A 22,091-nucleotide genomic window follows, 5' to 3' on the forward strand; every position below is an offset into this window, starting at 1 on the left:
ATTGCAAGTTACTGTAGGTTCTGTGGTGTTACCAGAAAAGACAGTAACACCACAGACAAATCAGCCTAAATCCAGACTTTTCTAAAATGGAGGCTGCCATCATGATGATTTCAAGATCAGGGGACATTTAGGAAATATTAATAAGTATGTATTTATCAAAATTTTGATCAAAATATGTCAGATCTGCAAGTTATCAACATAACACCACAGACACTAATAAAGTGTGGACACATGAAGTTGTCAGAAATTGAAGAATGTACTCCACATGCACCCCTCAGATCACAACCAGAACCTGCAATGACCTTTACACACAGGAAGTAGTCCAAATATCATTCCTCCTTTTCTTAAAGGTGTAAAATCCATTGTTGTAACACCACAGACACGAATTTGGGGGACACAACTTTTTTCTTAAATATAACAAAATATGTATTTTTAAAAACAATTTAATAAAATTGTACATGTTAAATAAAATCTATATTCACAATATAACCACTTTATTTGTGTTAAAAATGTTATATTGTTACAATTACATTCCATGATACCTCTCTAAGATATGGCGGGAACATCCATATTTTGTTACAAATGCTATCTCTAAAACTCAATTAAATATGTATTTTAAAACAAAAATTTAAATATTAACAGTGCACAAATTGTGTTTACCCTACAGAATACAAACATTTTATGATTTATTGGTATTTAAAGTTTATTTCAACTGTTGTAAAGTAGAGGGACACCACTTGCCACCACAAATGAAGAATGACCCAAATATACACAGGCACACATATTATGTAAACACAAACTTTTATATTGGATGCGATTAATCGTTTGACACCACTACTGGATACATATCAAACGTTCTGTAATAATGGGACAAAGCAATATCGATCACGTAATGAAAACAGTTTCACACTTGTGTTGCTACATTACTATCAAATCCAATATAGTCGGCACAGCATCGTCTTGTTTCAGTCTTTCTTAAAATCGAATTGTGCCTTGTTTGCAAACAAATCCGCGGTAAAATGAAGTGAACAAAGGACCAAGTTCTTGATGCGGTCTGGAACTTCATTTTTAAATAAAGTTTATAGTTCGGTTTCTATGTAGACCTGCATTCGCCGCTATCGTTATTTACCGATTACACGTGCAGCGCATATCGGTGGGTGGGGCTAAACAAGCAGCGATCTAGATTACTATCAGGTCGTAGAGTGGTACATTCCAAAATATCGTTTTGGCAGGCTTCAATATAAGCTGTTTTTTTCTTAATATAAGCTGAGTTCTTGAACTGTTGTTATAGTACAATAACCTCTTCAAAAGATCAAGGGAATTTTGATTCTCAGTTTATGACCCCTTGACTAACTAGTCAAATTTGTGGGTTGGAATTAATTATTGAACAATGACCACGAGCTTGAGACTTATTTGCATACAATGTTACCTTTGACCTCAGATGGCCTCTGATGAGTTCACACTTTTTCCTGCCATTCTTCATACTGTCATATCAGAGAGCTGTAAATTGCGCCACCTCAGAAAGGATTGAGGTGGGATTGAAATCGATTGCCATTCACTCTTGCTCAATTACACTGAACCCGACTATCGACTATCTCTCTATCTCGTGTGCAGTGTGAGTGACTGTGAGAAGGCCGATTGTGAGGCCTGATCGCTGAGTCTGTCATCTGTTAAATATGAGCAGTAGATGTGCAGCTTTGGTTTATGAGGCTTTTGTTCTTGTTTGTAAGATTCCAGTGTTCCATTTTTTCCTATTTTTATCACATCAAAAGAAACTAATTTTAATGAAATGACTTTAAAAATAAAATGCTTTTATAAATTCCTATGTGCTCAAAGTTGACACTTCAAAGCATTTAAAAAAAAAAAAAAAAAATTAACAACAGCAATTATTATATAAATAACATACTGCACACTCATTATGAAACCTGATATATTGCATGACCAATATAAAAAATTGCTGAACACGTGGTAAATTATTGTGTATTGAAGTTACTGTACATTTTGAAGGCATACCATGAGCGCCACATTACCTTTCATTCAAAACCTTACACCACTCAATCTCCGTCAGCCAATTATTCTTTTATTCTGCCTCGAAACACAAGTGAAGCAGTGCTGAGAACAATCAGCAGCTTTAAAAGATGAAATGAGTCTGGGAAACCAGACGTTCACGCTCAGAAAAGGGGGGTACTGTATATTAAAAGCAAGTTTTCCTCTGGTAATTTATTATAATCAGCATTTATCATTCATTTGCTAAACTAAAAATGTGTGAATTTATTTTCAACAACTTGCAATGCTTTGGTGAAATATACTTAGAAATATATCCTAGTTAAAAAATATGTATATTTTCATAGTAAAGATGAAATACAATATATTTTAATGAGTTTCTCCAATTTTATTTCTCTAAGGCAAACACTGGCTAATTAGATCATTAACTGCAAGTAGTTAACTGTGAGTAACTGCAAGTGTTCCTGTCAGTGCTTTAGTCTTGTGAGTGCAGTGTGTTGAATATCTAAGAAGGTCTATGACTGCGCCACCAAGTGATAAACCAAAGCAAGGCAAAACTAACCATGAAACATGAACCTTGCACTTGCACAAGATTATAAAAGTTTTGATCATTATGATAATGTACAAAATCCTTAACAACCCTGCATGGTGCCCCTTTGTGCAACAACAACCTATTAACCACTGCCGAGGAACTAAAACCAACTGCGCAGTTCTCAATAAAACTATTGTTTTCAACCATGAAACTGTGTGTGTGCACATCAACAAAGATCATAAAGGCTAACAGAGAAGTTGGACTGTAAACTTTCTGTGGTTTATTTCTCCAGCCTGTGGATCATCTCAACACAGGGCTCTCTAACCCACCAATCAGCAGGCCAGACCCTCATCAATTCAACAAAAAAGACAAAAACAAAAGACATCCCTTTGACAAATATAAACACACACACTTGTTCACACTCACACATCTCTACAGATGATCTTGAGGCCCTGTCCAAATACTTGCAAGATCCTCACCCATCCTCTGCAATGAAACTGCCCTTTTATTTACAATCCAGAATCACTTTGAATCACACAATTGAAATCTTTTTTTAGAATCTAGAATCTGTATTTACAGTCTTACAATTCAGAATCTCACAATTTACAATCATTACTTAGAATCTTTTTTTCAGAATGTAGACTATATTTAGAATCTTTTTCAGAATCTAGAATCTATATTTAGATTTTTAAAATTTAGAATCTATGTTTAGAGTCTTGAATCTTTTTAAGAATCTTTAGATTTACAATCTAAAAATGTAGAAACTCACATTTGACCTTTTCTTATCTTTATTTTGAATCTTTTGTTTTAGAATCTAGAATCTTACAATTTTGAATTTTTTTTTGGTACACAGTGACATACTTTCTGGATTAATGACCAGGACACAAAGAGTACAGATCATTTAAAGTATTTAGACAGGGTCAAGAGTTTTCAAGGGAAAAAAATTCTGATTCCACATGACAAATCTCAAAACAGAGGGGTTCAATTTCATTTTCCAACCATCACAGCCCAAATGAAATCTCAGACCATTTGAAAATAAAATCAGAAGAATGAAATTGGTGAATCTGAAATGCAGGACAATCTCTGTAGGCTATCAGACATCAGTTGAAATGTGGCAAGCAGCCTTCTTTCACCTTCAAATGCCAAATGCGTTGATGAATTAAAGAAATTCTACACAAAAGTCAATAACAATTTAAAGTGAACGTAAACAAAGAAAGATATCAGACGAAAGAGTTCTTTCTCGTGCATGTACACAGTGAGACCAAGCCCTTGTACAGTTGGATGATATGACAGAAGATGATCCATCTCTTCCCGATCAACCCACATGCTTATGGGTAAACAATGTTAGCTGAAGGGCTGGAACCCAAAGGAAGGCAACAATTCGGGGTGAGTTCAGGACTGTCCTGAAATTGCATGTTAAATTACAATAATATCTTTAAGAGACAGACTTGACATAAAAAACAACACCAAACAAGTGAAAAGTGCTTGTACGTGGCACTCAAAAATGCAGAAACCAAAAAAAGTATCAACCTCCGGTGTAAAAAAAAAGTTACATGAACACTGATGATATGAAAAACATCCTGGTCGGACAGTCATCCTTTTTTCATTGATTATAGATCTATATGGTGATTGATTGTAGGTAGTCCACTGGCTGAGATGAAGATTGACAGACAGGTCAGTGTGTGTCGGTGGCCAGTAGGGGGAGCCCCTGCTTCAAACGGATAGCAGAGCACTGTAAAGTCCACAGACAGGAGATCCATCCTGATATGTGACACACTTGAAATCTCACATGCACACACATGCACTCAGACACACGTCAGCCTCTCCTTCATGTGCTAGATACCCTTCATTTCTACAAGGCTTGAAAAATATTTAAATTAAAAAAGGGTGAAAACTCCTGTGGAAAACACTGTGACTCACGCATTCTCGTCACGCACACACACATAAACACACACACACTGATACTCTAAAAGGGAGGCGTTCTCGTAAACATAACCAAAATGCCCGCTGCCCCTCGAACGAGGAGGATAACGGCATCAAACTCAAGTTTCTTTCTCCATGAGTCTTTCTCTCCATCGTTTGTTCTTTTCCTCTGCAAGGTGGAGTGATGGGGAGATTCATATACATATGCGGTTCTGTTCTTTCAGATCATTTGAAGGCAGTCCACCAGGATTGAGAGGAAAGCCGTCCTTTCTCTCACGTTCTCTCCATCAGCGACGGTGTGAGAGTCTGTCCATCTGTCCGTCCGTGTGCGAGCTCAGAATATCTCAGGCAGTGTGACATTGCGAAGCAGCCACTGCTGCGAGCGGCTCCAGGTGCAGTCCTTGACGCTGGGCACCTGACTGTCATCTTCAGACGCCTTATCCAAACACTGATTACTGTTCACGTGTACCAGGCTCAGCTTCTGCAGGAAGAGAGAGACAGACATGCACTGTGGATGAGACGTCAGAGCAAAAACACTGGTTATGTTTAGAATGGAATTGTTGCTATATATTGCTATATAATACATACTGATCTCACTATGCTATGTGTTATGTTCCACAAATGGAATCGATTATCATCACCCAGCAGTTGTCACAAAATGTCACATTTGTGGAATTACGTACATGTATTTTATATCACTAGAAAATGTAAAAAAAAAAAAGAAAGAAAAAAAATAGTAATATCAAAATAAAATAATTGAAGAAAAAAAAAATATTGTAAAAATGCAACATTTTTATTCATTTACTTATTTACCATTTTTACAAATGAGGATGGCAACAAAAGGACGTTTTGTGAGATTATATATATTATACTATATTGGGTATTTTATATATTGTGACGGATCGGTGGCCCTCCCCCTCATCGTCATCACAACCCCGTCCCTTATTCGCCGCCCTTCACCAGGCTCCCGACTGGAGTGGGTGGATGAGAGGAGGGGCGTGGGATCAACGTGGGCTGGCGGCGTGTGATGAGGCACAGCTGGACTGAATGAAGCCTCATCACCGCCGCCGTTAAATGCCGAGCGCGCCTCTCCTCGAGAGACCGGTAAATAAGAAGCCACCGCCCCTCGTAACCGGACCAGAGCGGGAGCGCGTGCGGCCACCGGACTCCGCCCCTTCCCCTTCTGAACACTGCCCTCCTTCACGAGCCCCGCAGCACAACGAGGACACCAGATCCCCCCAGTTTTGTTGGACACTTCTTGCCCTGGACACTTTATTTTAGTACTTTTGTTTAATAAAAGCCTCTCCGAGGCCTGACGCCACACCCACTGTGTCTGTCATTGGCTCCTCCCGTCACAATATATTATAATATATTATATATATATATATAAATTAGGGGTGTCAGTTTCACGCGTTAAAGTGCATATTGCAGGTTAAAAAATTTTTTTAAATGAATATATAACCTTGTATGAAAATATCATATGAACCGTTATTGCAGGGTTTGAAAATGTTTTACAAGGCATGAGGGCACAAATTTAGAAGAAAAAGTGACGCATTCCTTGACCGTTCTGAAAAAGCGCTTTTTTTTCAACATCGCGTCATATTACGTCACGAGAGGGAGTCGTGTGCGAGTCAGTGTGTTTTGGGTACTTAATTTTTTCGGTTTATCATCGTCATGGTAAATTATTGTGTTTGTGGAGGTTGCACAAACTCCAGCCTGTCAGGACATCGAGTCCACAAGGTTTCCTGACAAGAAATAGGACGGTATCTTCCGAGCTTAATGCATCTGCTTCAAACAACGCGGTGGTGTGTAATTTAGCGATCACTGTATACCGGAAGATTATCATTCCGGCGATATGATGCAGTTCAGCGTGGGATATCGAAGCAAGAAGCGAGTGAGACTCCGAGCTGGTGCGGTTTCTTCATCGGGTCCCGGGCCGCCTGTGTTCGGCCGCCGGCGGAGACATGATGCTCACGGATCCGTCAGAGATGCTGCTCCACGAAAATCAACTGTGCACCGTAAGACTTGATTTTTAACATTTGCTAACTACCAAATCAGTGAACATAATTATTTAAATAATGAGACGCAACGAGACGTATATAAGTTGTTGTAAAGCACCACAGCTAGCTTGTAAGCATTAGCAATTATCGTTATATTTTTAAAAACCGTGTAAAAACGTTACCATATGAGAAGACATAGCTGGTAAGTTAACCTCAGTTTGCTAATATTATAACCATCAAGTCTAGTGACAGCTTAGTAACATTGTTTGCACAGCTAATTGGTAATTTTTTTGTCATGTGGTGTGTTTATAAGGCTTTGGAAGACGGGAGTGTGAAGATCTGAAGCAGTGGAGGCCAGCTGTTATGAACCACCTCTACTGGACTGCAGCTTCCGCTCCTGATGGAGATGGAGATGCAGATGTGATGGAGGCCGAGTGGAGAAGCATGGTCAGCAGTGAATGTGATCTAAACGTTTGCTTGCTTCTCCCAGCATATGCATCAGGCCTCATGGAGTCTCTGAGAGAGGAATACTGCAGGTCACCACAGGCTCCACGAGAACGCAGCACTGTCTGTCTTCCGCTACACCTGCTCCTCTTTCCAGATCCCTCTCAACAAGATGAGGCTGTTGGATTGTGTATCTAGCACAGCATTCACGATTTAACACACTTCAACAACACATTAGTGTGATACCCAGACTGAAAGATTGTTAAATGTTTTTAAATGGGTTCGATGGTATATTTTTCTTTCGGTAGTATATGTTTGGTGCACACACACACACACATATATATGCATATGTATATGTATGTTAATTAACAGTTGCAATGTTGTGTTTTTAATTGGGTATTAACAGTGCTATGCAATAACATTTATGATTTAGTGCTGTATAAATAAAACTGAATTGAATTAACCATTAATGCAGATCTGCTTGATATATATCTAATGTAAACTTCATAAACAAGTTTTTATACAATAAGACAATTTGTGATTGTGATTATTTTTTATTGATGGTCAACAAAATGGGGCCATTCAAAACCTTTATAAAGTCCTCCTTCCTCTTTAAACTGTCTTCTAATGTCTGACTCAACACATGCAGGTAAGGGCTGCTCAGAGCACCACAGGCCCAGCGGACAACTTGTCTGTATGCTGTCAATATTGACTGTCTTATACCAATGGCATCAAAAAGTGTGACTTACAGGTAGTTGTGACCTACTTAAATATAGGCAACTTGTAATTGAAGAAGACACAATTATTCAGATGGTTTTCAAATCTTTAATATACTATGTATTTATACATACAAGTATTTAGCTCAGAGTAATAAATGATCTCTGCCCTAAACACACTAATGTCTGCTGGCCTGGAGAGGTCCATGCTCCTGTCTGAAGTGCATATAGGTTATCTGTAGCACATATGGGTTCAGACAGCAAGCCTCAAAGCCGGACACTGCACATCAAGTGTGGGGGTCACATTCTTCACTAAAGCCCAGTATGTATCTAACTCCCTGCAGCACTGACTTTCCTCAGCTGTGACCATGGCCTTGCATTTACCACACAAACACTTAATGAAACAAAAACGTGTTTATCTCTCTCTCCTGCAGTGATGAGACACCGCTATATCACTTAACGTTAGTGTCGGATATTAACGAGCGTGACACGCCTGATCAACGCTTATTAGTTTATGTTGCTGGTAAGTATCAATACTCATAGATGACCAGTACTAGTTTTGCTATTGTCTGATTACATATCGTTAGCTAACACTGGTCTCACCAAGACACCTGCTGTTCTCCTCACACATCAACTCAATCTGTCTCCTCTGACCGTTGTTCTGTCTAATCCTGACCTGTCCCTGCTCTCTTGGCTGCATAACAGGCTCATAATTTTATCTGTGGTCCGTCACATAAGTGTAAATAAACATTTAAAATTTCCTCAGCGTCCGAACTGTCATTGCGATCCACTGTTTTCCTGTGGTTAACATGGACCGCTCTCCCTCTCGTTACGTCACTTCCGGTTTTGGCGGGTTTTCAGATGCGGAAGTAAAATTCTCTCACAAAAACGACTCTAGAAGCCTTAATAGTGTATTTTAAAGTATATTTTAAAGAAAATCTAGTTCCTACATTATTTCTATACATCGACTCACAGGAGTCTCTAACCTGGAATATGCCCTTTAACTTAATTAGTTATGAAAAATAATGCAATTTAAATATTTTAACAGTTAATGCACTGGCCCCGCCCCCAGACCTGTGTGTCATCTTACATTTGATACAGTTGATTGTTGACAAATATGATGTAGGGCAACAACACCATAAATGCAGTTATGCCCTAAAATTCAAGATATTGGGGCAAAAAAATGTCCCTGTATCAGTTTCTGTCTCATATTTATATCACATGATATCACACGAGCGCTGTTTTTGTCTCGAATATAACGAGTGCAAATGTGATTTTATACAACAGTTCAGTAAATAAGAAGTTTATATTGTTTTATATTTTAAACACAATATTGTCTGTTTTTGCTCAGTTTTGCCAACAAAAATATTACCTATAAAGTCACAGCAGAACTGTGGTGTTTAGTTTGTGAATGAATCCGCGTTTTGAACGAATCAGGTGAATCAATGAGTGCATTTACATGCACCCTCTTAATGCGATTATAATGAGATTTTGACAATATTGCGATTAATCTTTACCTCATGTAAACGCAATACTTCGATCTAAATAATGCGATTAAGCTTATAATCACAGCAAGCATAATCGTATTAACATAGGTGGCGTACGAAATATACAGGCATGTAAACACCTTAATCGCAGTATTGCCACTCTGACCAAAGTGCGCATGCGCTTATGATATACATGAATGACGTGATGGGCACCTGTAATAATACGCAGATTAAAAACGATGGCGGGGTAGAAACCATCGCATTCCGGGTAAAACCAATTAACGTTAGCTGCCACCAGTCTCTGTTCCTTACCCTTGTACAGAAACGGCGAGTAGAACGCGACGGCAGCGTATAGGCAAACAAATTCCATTACATTTCTATGGCGCCGAAAAAGCGCGGAATACAGCCATACAAAATCATTATGCATTATAAATTTTTTAATTTCTCTTTCTGAGTCCATCATTTGTGCTGTGCAGTGGGGTATGTGAATAATGGCAGTAAAAAATTAACCACAATTCTTAGCGAATAATAAGAATAATGGAAATTGCATGTAAACGGGAGTGAAGAGGTTTGCTCTTGACATGTAAACATCATAATGCGATTAAGTCCTTATTCTGATTATTGGAAATAATCACATTATTCGTGCGCATGTAAATGTAGACAATGATTCAAAGGCCCATTCATAAAGAGAGCCGTTTACTGAATACCTGAATGAATCAGCCGTTTCAACTAATCGAATGAATGAAAGACTCATAAAGACATTTACCACCACCTGCTGGCAGTTTTAGTTTCTTATTTAGAGTATTATTTCATTTAAAAAAAGGAGGGGAAAACTTTTTATTTACTTTTTAAAAAAATTTTATAATGTCATCATTTAATCAAACCTGAATGACTTGCTTTCTTTTGTAGAACATAAAGGAAGGTATTTTGAAGCCTGTTTGTAACAAAGCTGTTTTGGTTACCACTGAATTCCATTGCATGAACTGAGATGTTTCTCAAATTATCTTCTTTTATGTTTCATAGTTTATGTTAGGCCATTGTAGCCTAAACGTTTATGTGTAATAAATATTATGTTGAATCAAATAAAATATTTCTTTCTAAAGCTACTATTTGTAATGTGTACTTTATACTTTCTCATTTAACACAAAAATAGTTTTAAATAATATTTTCAAAGCCAAATGTAATTTGCGACACATCATGTAATTAATTAGATTAAAAATTTTAATAGACTGACAGCCCTAATATCAGAGCCGATCCTCCCTATACTCAAAGTACGCAAGCTGCGTAGGGCCCCTGAAACACAAATTTTTGTTTTTTGGACCAATAAAAATGTTGGCAGGGCAGGTAAAAATCTGAAAAACAAACCCTAACCATAGAGCTCTATAAATGCTATTAACCCTTTCACACGTGAGTTTCAAAATATTCTAGCTGAGCCCCCAGCGTGAGTTTTTTTTAGGTGAATGTATAGCCTTATTGTTTCCATGGCGACGCGTCATGCTTGTCATGTGACACACCGCAGCCACAATAGCGCTGTATGACACATGGATCACTTTTATTTCCTTTTTCCTTTTTTGATTAACATTCACAAACATACTCACTATATTATGAAATATCTGATATTCCAATTCTGAAATACAGTATGTGCAAGTAAATGTATTTGGTAGTTTAAACACTTTTATAATGACCGTGTTAGTTGATCTATACCAGGTGATGGGCGCCGCCATGTTTGTTCGCACTGAATCCGAGCTGTGGGAATAACACGTAAATTCATCCTCTCCTCCCGAAAACACGTTAAAGCAAGTCTCCGGTTAAACTGGGAGAAGAGCAGAGTAAACTTTAAAGTTATCTACGCAATCTGTATATGATATCAATAAAACATGTCATCAGATTATATTTGTAAGGATCATTATTGCTGCTTCCATTGACATCAGCGCATATTTTACAAACTATAAATGTATGGTTTTGCTAGTACTTATGTGTATTTAAATGTCTGAAACCTAAAATAAGCATTATATGGTTGAAAACACTGAATATTTGTGATAATATGACAAGCGCTCAGCACGTCCGATCTGGCTCCACGCCAGAAAGCAGATTTGAATTTAGCAGTTGATAACGTGACGCACTGAACATTCTAATCACACTGGTTTGATCGTACACTCCTGGGACAAGGCAAGACTGATCACACCGGTGTGATCGTACACGTTAAAGGGTTAAATTACATTTTAGACCAATTTTCTTTAAATGTCTCAATGTTTGGGTGTCCATTCAAATGCGAGAAGGGAGAGTTAAAGATCATGTCTGATATTACGCTTAATTTGTCACAATAGAATAGCAAGTTCAAGTTGAGCACACTGCATTGTGGGATCCCATGCTGTGAGCTAGATTTATACAAATGTAGCAGGTCATCCAGGTATTCCTGTGCTCAGTATTCACAGTGTAATATAATATTACTGATAGCACGCAGTATGCCACTCCACGCTATACATGCACGACTGGACAACCTGTGCGCTCCAGGGCAGAGACAAATTGTCGATGCACAGGGATTGCTTTACAGTGGAGCATGTGTGTGAGTGTGTGTAATGGGCCTTAGGTGAGCTGAGTGCTCTAGAGTTTCAGTCTAGCGGGAAGCATTAAGCCGCACAGATACAATTAGGATAGAGGTAGAACCTATAAGACACACAGTGTAAGGTGAGGCTGCATGCACACGTCGATGAGCCTGTGAAGGTAATGTATGGTAATGCATGCAGGAGAGGTGTTCTCGTTGGCAAGAGATTTCCTGATCGCGCTCACTGTGAATCTCCCTTCCTTCCACTCTGTCTGTCTCTCTCTCTCTCCCCATGAGAAAAACAGAACCTTTATCTGACAGTGGAAAGTCTCTACTCGAGTTCTCTATTCTGTGTAGCCTTCCGTCTCTCCGGGCACCAGGCCAGCACGGTGGGGGCTTCGAATCTGGGGCGAGAAGGGGGAGGAGGAGGAGGCTTTGGAGTAACAGGCATCTCTTTAAGCCAACAGCAGAGGATTGCAAAAAGCAATCTTCCTCTTTCCTCCCCTTGGCTAATTCACTCTCCTCAGGCCTGAAGGTGCGTTGTGATGTACTTTTAAGATTGACAGAGAGGTGATTTAATCTAACTAAACTAGCATCCCTTCAACAGTGTTTATAAGGGAAGCCATGGGGTGTATGTTCATGTACATACATTACAAGAGAAGAATGAGTGCACACCCTGCAGACAGACAGCTTTAAAGGGTTAGCTGGCTGTCTTTGATGTTATATGACATATATGAGGCCATTGAGACCCTTGAGGTGAAAATGAAGAGTCAACAGCACATCTGCATACATGCATGCATGCATGAGAAAACGGTGCAAAATGTGCAAAATTATGTTTTGGAACATTGTTTTACATGTTTCACCAACTTTTTCATCACCGAGATGTCATTAAGTCATAATTTTCATTCATAATTGTATGAATTTCACCTTGATACTACTTGACGTTGGATCTTTTTGAGGACCTGCTGAGTTTATCTCATACTCCAGAGGTGTCCAATCCTGCTCCTGAATGGCCACCTTCCAAGAGTTCAGCTCTATCCCAAATTAATCACACTTGAGCCAGGTAATCAAGGTCTTCAGGATCACTGGAAACTTCAAGGCAGGTGTGTTGGGGCTAAACTCTGCAGGAAAGTCACCCTTCAGGAGTAGGATTGGACACCCCTGGTCTACTCTAATTATATACAACTTAGTCTTAAACAGCTAATCAAGGTCTTCAGGATTACTAGAAACATCTAGGCAGGTGTGCTGGAGCAGAGATGCAGGAAGGTGACCCTCCAGGAGCAGGACTGGACAGAATTTGATTGGGGGCTCGTCCGGGATAAAACATGTTCAGGGAGTATTGTGGATTCATAACCAATTAAGTTCCATCAACAACATCTGGGGCATGTTTTTAATTACCACAAGCAACAATGTTCACTTGTCAGTTTGTAAAAACAAACATTTACAATATCTGACTTGCAGTGGAAGTCGAGGGGGAAGGCAAAAAAGAGCAGATTAAAAGCATAAGCTTGTATTTTCGTTAAAACACATTATTTCTTCTGTGCAATCTATACAAAATGTGTATCTCAACTGTTAAGTTGTCAAAATCAGTCATTTTAGGTATCTTTATGCTTATCAAGCAAAAGGCTTTTTACCAGGGGTCGCCAACTCTGCTCCTGGAGGACCACTATCCAGCAGAATTTAGCTCAAATCCTAATCAATCGAACCTGAACCAGCTAATCAAGGTCTTCAGAATTACTAGAAACATCTAGGGGGGTGTAAATGAGATTTTGTGATCTGTTTCACGTTTATACACTTACCACAGGGTCATATTCCCAGAGCTGGTTGCCTTTCAAGTGATGGCACTTGAGCATCATAACCGGACCATTGAGTTTGGACACATCCAAACAGAGGTCATCAGTTCGGATCTCTTTATTGGCTGTGTACGAGAAAACCTGAGCAGGCCGGAAAAGGTAACAATACATCAGTGTCGTATATGTCAAGCATCAACATGATTACTCTAACCAAGTTTGTGTTTTAAAAGTGACAAAGATGCAAGGAGCTGACCTGGTTGCCACCCATGCCGTGGCAGTTGAAAATGCCCACTTTTTCATTCTCTTTCCTGGCCATGTTATCCAGACACTGATTAGTCTCCACATTACGGATCTGCAATCGGACAGATCACACAAATAGATTAGACACACTCAAGCAGCTCTCCTGCATGAATAAACACAGTCACGTCTCTGTCTGAGTGTCAAACATGGTTAATTACCCAAAGCTTATCGCACACCAGGGGGGAGTATCGACGAACTAAGAGACAACTGTGCCAATCAAACACACAAACACATACATACACACGTAAATGTGTACTTGATGAAAGACAGCAGATGAAGGGAAAGACAGCTCACTGCTTTCATCCAAAACACTGAGTTACACAAACGTCAAGATCAATGGGGCTTAAACCATGACAAACACATTTAACAGCTTCACTGCTATTATATTTAGCCAGTGTTTCATGCAAATGCTGATTTAATACTTGGCTGTTTTAATAGTTCTGTTATAATCATTGTAATGCACAGTCCCTCTAAGGGTTGGGTATTTCCAAAGATTTTACAATTATTTCGATTCAAAATGAGTGCAATTCAGATTCACCAGCTCTTAAACAGTTAAGATTCTGATTCAATCTGATTTGATTATGATTCAGTAGGGTATTTTCACTTATAATGTCAATTCTCTCTCTGCTAATGCTTCTTCACACAAGTAACTCTTCTGCAAAAATATTAAATAAAAAAATTAACAAAACGGTCCACACTATGAGGTTGAGTGAGTTAGTTCCGCAGAATGCGATGATAGGAAGCACTGCACTAATACATTTTCAGTCAGACACAAAAATAGGCATGGAGTGAAAGATCGATTTTGAGATTTTACCCAGCCTCTCTTACTGCTTCATCTTATTGTGCTAGCTATTAAACCTTTTCATGCACTACTGTTCAAAAGCTTGGGATTTATTTTTTGATTAAATAAATGCAGCCATGTTCAACATAAGTAATAATAAATAATTTCAACCCCAAACTTTTTACTGGCTACACATGAAACATTATTGCGACGTCATATCCTCCATGTCTTATTCTGTCTGTGTCCTGCCTTACACCGTACAATGTCACCATCAGTGGCGAGGAGAGACAAAGATGAGCTAAAAGGGAATGAACCATAGACAGCACAAGGAAGATAGAGCCTTAACCAGTCAGAAGAACAGACAGACTCCGTTCTGAGCGAGTTTCAGACATCAGAGATGACACGCATGTTTTATTCATAAGAACGTCTGAAAAAGAGAGAGGCAGCGATGGACAGATGGAATGAAAGGGTGAGAGACGGAACAGGAAACAAGACGATGACAGAGGGAGAGCAGACTAGGAGAGAATAAATGTCTCTCATTTCCTGAACACAGTGACCGGAATGAAAAAAAACAAAAAAACAATCAATTCCTGTGACATAGTCAACCCCGAGAAAAGAGCTTCCCTTGCTAATTCACACCTGTGCTTCTTTAACACACACAGAAATGTGTTTATCACACTATGCAGTGATTTCCCTTTTGCTATCATCATGAGTGTGTGCGTGAGAGAGAGAAAGCGATACAGACCTCTCCCAGCGAGTAGTAGTGGCGTGGTATCTGGGAGTCTGGGTAGACATTTTCTAGGTACCAGGAGAACGGCTTACACTGCAGTCTCTGTCTCAGGGATGTTCTGGTTGAGATGTCTCCATAATCCACTTTCGTCACACCTGAAACAAACAAACAAACACACGAGAATGCAAAATAGTTAATAAACTTTAATATTTCGATTTTCTAGGATGCTGTGGATGGTTAAGGTGCTAAGGCTTCGCTAAACGGTTTGTAGGGCGTTTAGGGTGGTTGATAAGTGGCACTATTAAACTTGTCAACAAAATTACTGCCAATTATGTTTATTAATTAAGAATTTTTGGATTTTGTCAGTGATAATAAAGACAAGGTAAAAACAGTATTGTTATTGTTAACTAAAACAAACTATTAAAATCACTTTTGTTAAATGAAATAAAGCTGAAATATGCAAATATTACATGAGAACTTAAAGCAAAGAACTTACAATGAAAATATGAAATTTGAACTATTAAATAAGTTTAATATGAAATACTAACATTACTAAAATAAAGCTAAATAGAAAAAAAAGGACAAAAGTACATAAAATTACTAACACTTTAATGCTTAAAATATATCAAAGCAAAAACGATTTATAAATATTATAATAGTACATAAATAACACAAAACAGGGTGAAAGACATGCATCATAATATTTATCAAATCTTTAAAGATTGGTTTATTATTTTAAACTTAAATTTCATCAATGTTATTTTTCGTCCACTCAAATACATACTAAAATTGTGAGATTAAAATATTCACTATTTTGTAAAGAATATTTTCTTCAAAAGACAAACAACTGTGTACTGTGCTGGATATGGTTTAGAGCTCTACTTCAGTGTAACCGTTTTATTTTTCCCCAGACAAAACACTGCAAGCCTGATCGCTTACAAATGTAATAAAACACTTCTCCTGGTATCATTCATGTTTGTAGCACAAATGCTAAAGGACAAGTTACAAGCTGAAGTTTGATTCCGAAGGTTAGGGTTTTTTGTCCTGATGCTTGCCTTTCAGCCCTAACAATAAGGAGAGAGTATACAAAGGCATTTGTGTAGAGGAGGGAAAGAATAACACAATACGCACACAGTCACACAGATAGCTCTGAGCAGCATTGGACACTATTGACAGTGACATTAATATCTATTATCCAACATCTCCTTCTGAGTCAATACGGCTCGAGTGCCCAAGAGCGCTGATAATACACACACACCCCATTAAAGAAACAGACACCGAGATAGAGAGACAGTCATAGAAAGACACCAAGACAGAGAAAGTCAAAGAGACGAGACTGAGAGACAAGATAAGGAAATGTTATTTCAAAAATTGGCAATATTGTGTCCTGCTTTATTCTTGAACTATGTGTGACTCCCAAAACATTGATTGCATGTGTTGTATGGGTGAAATGAGTCAAAGTGCAATTCATAACGTAAAAAAAGTATGTTACATTCTTAGCTTTGCTACAAGGGCAAAGACTTTTTTGAGTCAACAAAAATAATTGTTGTTGTTTTTCTGTGGGACATGCTTGATATCAGTTTACTTGTCTTCAAAATAATTGTGAAGAATTTTTACTTACATTAGCCAAGCATTAGTTTTTTTTTTTTTTTGCTCTGGTATAAAAAATACTGCAAAAGCAGTAATATTGTGAAATATTTTTACTATTTAAAATAACTGCTTTCTATTTGAATATATTTTAAAATGTAATTTATTCATGTGATCAAGGCTAAATTTTCAGCATCACTACTCCAGTCTTCAGTGTCACATGATCCTTCAGAAATCATTCTAATATGCTGATTTGCTGGGAGCATTTATTATTATTATTATTATTATTATTATCGATATTTAAAAGAGTTGAGTAAATTTTTTCAGGATTGTTTGATGAATATAAACATCCAAAGATCAGCATTTATCTGAAATAAAAAGCGTTTGTAACATTATACACTATACCATTCAAAAACTTGGAGTCAGTGTATTTTTGGGGTGGGGGGGATTTATAGAAATTAATACTTGTATTTAGCAAGGATGCTTTAAATTGATCAAAAGTGATGGCACTTATAATGTTACAAAATATTTCTACTTCAGATAAATGCTGTTCTTTTGAACTTTCTATTCATCAAAGAAACCTAAAAAATTCTACTCAGCTGTTTTCAACATGCAACATGCTGTTTTTTTTAGCAGCAAATCAGAATATTAGAATGACTTCTGAAAGATCATGTGACTGGAGTAATGATGCTAAAAATTCAGCTTTGAAATCACAGGAATAAATAACATTTTAAAATATATTCAAATAGAAAACTGTTATTTTAATTAGCAAAAATATTTCAAGATTTTACTGTTTTTGCTGTACTTTAGATCAAATAAATGCAGGCTTGGTGAGCAGAAGAGACTTCTTTAAAAACATTAAAAATCTTACTGTTCAAAAACTTTTGAATTTTGACTGGTAGAGTATTATATATTGTAAATTATATATTGTATATATTGTATTATACTGTATACTATTTTTCATATAACAAATATTGTAAATTATATATTGTATTATTTGTTATACATTATATACTAGTGCTGTCAAATGATTAATCGCGATTAATCACATCCAAAATAAAAGTTTTTGTTTACATAATATATGTGTGTGTACTGTGTATATTTATGTATATATAAAAGCACACACATACAGTATATATTTTGAAAATATTTGTATGTATATATTTATATTCATATAATTATATATAAATATGTTTATTATATAAACATATATTTTTCTTAAATATATACATGCATGTGTTTGTATTTATATATACATAATAAATATACACAGTACATACCCATAAATTATGTGAACAAAAACTTTTATTTTGGATGCAATTAATCGCGATTAATCGTTTGACAGCACTATTGCATACTGTATATAAAGCCCATATGTCTACATTGTTTGTGTGTATATATATTGTATTTACAGTAACCATTTTACTATTTGAGTTGTGCACTCCTCTATGTAAACTGACATTGTGTGTAGTGTTTGTGTTTCTGTATTTTCAAACTTCACTGTGCATCTGTTTACGGTGCAGATGTGTAGCATGTAAACGTGACTGACCAGGTGAGATGATGTAGAAGAAGTTCTTGAACTCATCCATCCAGACCTCTGCCAGCCGCCTGTTGTTTTTGTTGATGATCTGCCCAGTTCCACCAGGGAACGTGTACGGCGTTGCCTTACGGAACACGTGACCGACGTGAGAACACGTGACGATCTCAAGCGTTCCCCCGCACTGCCAAATCTGATAAACAAGGGCAAATATTACTTCTCAGAGTATGAAAAATCATCAATAACTTTATATGCACTATATGCACAATTGTGGTGGTTGAGCATTGAGACTGACCCTAAAGGAGATCTCCAGGTTCTCTCCTCCCCAAATGTCCATGCCTGCATCATATGTGCCAATCTCCTGGAAATAATCTCTGTCTATGGAGAAGAGACCACCTGCCATAGTGGGGGTCCTGATAGATGATGCAAAAACAAAAAAAACACACAGAGTTTAATTGCAAAACAGGCCCTTCAGGGGAATGATCATATCTTATTAAAGCAGCTCTTCCTCTCCTGTTCACTCTGTTACAAATAAGCACGTTGCGTGTCACTCAGGGGAATGAGATCTTCAGTAGAAATGACATGTTTACATATGCCTATTTTGGCAACAACATATCCTTCTTTAAATATCTTTCACTCGTGTTTGTCCATTTCCCTCAGCAGGCGCTCTCTGTTCTTTCCTGTTTTCCTTCCATCCATCCCCTGCAGCACGTCTCATTCACAGTCATGTTTTCCTCAAGTAAAGAACCTGTTGTTGTTATGCTCTAAAAGTTGTTTTCACGCAGAGAACCAGGCTCTGAAGTAAAAAAGGAGATGAAGTAAACGAGGGGTCGTAAGGGCAAAAAATACAAAAACAGAGAGCAGAGTGGCGTCAGAGCGTTCTGATAAAAAAACAACATGCAGCTCTGAAAAACAGGATCTGTGAAGAAATCAAGCAGTAGAAAGCTAAGAGCTACTCTGCTCCTGTAGTTATGAGGTGAGCAGGTAAACACACTCTCCTCTCGGCAAAGTGTTGTGTGAATTAAAACTCCCCTCGTCTTTGTGTTAACTGCAGTGTTTAGCTGCAGGGCTGGAGAAACACTTTTATATTCCGCAGCTTTAAGTTGCATGTAAAAAACCTTTTTAAAAAGGAAAAAAAAAAATGGATTCATTGGAGTCATTGCCTACTGTTTAACACACATACTCTGTGATTCATTGTGTCGTGGCGCTCATGCGGGCAATTTACTTACTGTTTACATTCCTATCTCTTACATTAAAAGGTCTCAAAATTAGCCATCTGAAAAAAGCTGTTAAAAATGGAATACTAATGTACTGTACACTAGGGGTTGAATGTGATGAAAGTCGATTCGAAGTCGACTAGTCGCTGAGGACGTCATTAATGAACAAATAAGTCTGGAGCTGTGACAAACACCTTGTGCACAGCTATGGCATATGACACAGTGCTGCCCACATGGCTATTGCTCCTAAAACAGCTCATTTTTATCAGTTCTTTTGTCTTTATATTCGTTTTATTTCTCACAGATTTCTGCTCGTTCTAAATCACATACAGATAAAGTTGCACAGTAAAGATTACATTCATATGAATGCATTAGTGAGAGCGATTGCGTATGTGAATTAATTCTACCTGGCAGCTACTCGCTACTAGTAATGAAGCGGTGGGATTTAGTTAATAAGAAATATATGCTTGAACTTTTCAGTTTCTAAGCTATTTTATTGAGAAATCGCAGAACAGTGTTGACAATACATTTCCGCGCTGAACGATTCTGTGCACGCACGATCTGCGCGTGATGTACGCGCTACTGTCTGTAGCCTATGTGTGTGCGTTACAGAGAAGCAGCGCATTATATTAGAACAACGATTAACTGACCTGTACTATAAGCTGTTTAATGTGCATTCTCCCGTTCAATTTCGAGCATCCAGTAAAATCACACATGTCTTGTGGAGCGCTTTCAGAGTATGCATTTATTTGTCATTTTAACTGTTTGGAAACGGAGCGTTAATGTGGAAGTCCTTCAGAGATTTCTTATACTGTTGCGCCCTCTATAGGACCAGCGACTAGTCGACGTCAAGCTTAAAGCGTCATGGCAGAGCATTAAAGTCGACTAGTCGACTAGTCGATTAGTTGGTGCAACCCCTACTGTACACACAGTGGCTATTGCACTACTTTGTTCAAAAATGTGGAAACTGAACATATGTGACAATAAGTAATACTAATAACAGTACATTCATAACAGTAGTAGTACATTGCTGACAGTCTGAAAAAGGAGATTATATATGTAAAAACGACATTATATTTTCAATGCAATAGTCTCTTATGCTCACCAAGGCATTTCCTTGATCAAAAATACAGTAAGAACGGTAATATTGTGAAATATTATTAGATTAAAATATCAATTTTCTATCAATGCATTTTAAAATGTAATTTATTCCTGTGACTGTGTGCGCTATCATCAATTTTGAAAACAGCTGTGCTGCTTAAAGGGATAGTTTACCCAAAAATGAAAGTTCTGTCATTAATTACTCACCCTCATGTTGTTCCAAACCCACCTTCATTCATCTTCATAACAAATAGTAAAATATTTTTAATGAAATCCAAGAGCATTCTGACCCTCCATAGACAGCAACCCAACTGCATCGCGATACTTATGTGAACGCGCGTCGAAGACTGACCCGGAAGAGAAGAAATTGTTGAATAAAGACATTATTTTTGTTTTCTTTACGCACAAAAAGTATTCTCCTAGCTTCATAAAATTAAGTTTGAACCACTGATGTCACATGGACTATCTTAACGATGTCCTTACTACCTTTCTGGGCCTTGAACATGGTAGTTTCGTTGCTGTCTATGCAGGGTCAGAAAGCTCAAAAATATCTTAATTTGTGTTCCGAGGATGAACAAAGGTCTTACAGGTTTGGAACGACATGAGGTTTAGTAATTAATAGGGTTGGGCGATGCCTACAAAATTGGCATGGGACGATGTCTGGAGTGAAACATCGCGATGGACGATGACATCAGGGGGCAGGGGGTGGAGTTAGGGGGTGTGCGTAAAGCGTAAATCTGAATTCAGAACAGCAAGGAAAACAAATAACGATTGCCCGTTACATTACAGTACATGACTGAAGCTGGTCGCACACTGGACGAGAGGAGCAGCGCCCTGCCGCGTCATGCCACGTCTTTAAAATTCAAACACATTTTCTGTGAGCGTACGCACACCGGCGGCACCATTCGGCGTCGCCTAGCAATGATTCAAAACAATATAAAGACATGGCGCGAAGCAGCGCTGAGCTTCTAGTCCAGTGTGCAACCAGCTTGAGAGGATGGCGAATGATTTTCAGATCCTGAGCACAACTGACAAACATTTAATCTTGTAAAATGTGTGGTAAGTACTGCCACGCCTTAGTATAAACAGAGTATGTGCGATCGTGAATCACGAAAGTGAAAGTGAAACTAAAAAGTGATGGCGCAAAAAGCAGTTTCAATGCCAGGCATAATAGCGGCTCCCTGATGCCCACAATTTAGGCTATATACAATATAATTACCCAATGATATAACTGCGAGAGAAAGTAGGCTACTGAAATATATATTTTCCTCCCATCTCGTATTTATTCCCGTCATTTTCTTTCCGAACACGGTACTGGGATGCGACGGATTGCAGGGGTATGGGGGTAGTGGAATCAAGATGCTGGCTCAACATCGTGATGTCTATCAGCCATC

General features: G+C 38.0%; 1 protein-coding gene across 1 annotated transcript in view; it reads right to left on the minus strand.

The window, feature by feature from the left end:
• Positions 1-527: 527 nt before the first annotated feature.
• The window catches only part of galnt1 (UDP-N-acetyl-alpha-D-galactosamine:polypeptide N-acetylgalactosaminyltransferase 1), a 125,860-nt gene continuing 104,296 nt past the window's right edge, over positions 528-22,091 (minus strand). The window contains exons 8-13 of the mRNA XM_058745891.1: positions 18,675-18,792; positions 18,392-18,572; positions 15,271-15,410; positions 13,698-13,796; positions 13,451-13,585; positions 528-4,940 (exon numbers count right to left, since the gene is read on the minus strand). Of these exons, the coding sequence (XP_058601874.1) occupies positions 4,794-4,940; positions 13,451-13,585; positions 13,698-13,796; positions 15,271-15,410; positions 18,392-18,572; positions 18,675-18,792 (820 nt within the window). The 3' untranslated portion in view covers positions 528-4,793. The remainder of the gene's footprint in view (positions 4,941-13,450; positions 13,586-13,697; positions 13,797-15,270; positions 15,411-18,391; positions 18,573-18,674; positions 18,793-22,091) is intronic.

The sequence above is a fragment of the Onychostoma macrolepis genome, chromosome 16, assembly GCF_012432095.1.
Source record: "Onychostoma macrolepis isolate SWU-2019 chromosome 16, ASM1243209v1, whole genome shotgun sequence".
In the NCBI taxonomy this organism is placed as follows: domain Eukaryota; kingdom Metazoa; phylum Chordata; class Actinopteri; order Cypriniformes; family Cyprinidae; genus Onychostoma; species Onychostoma macrolepis.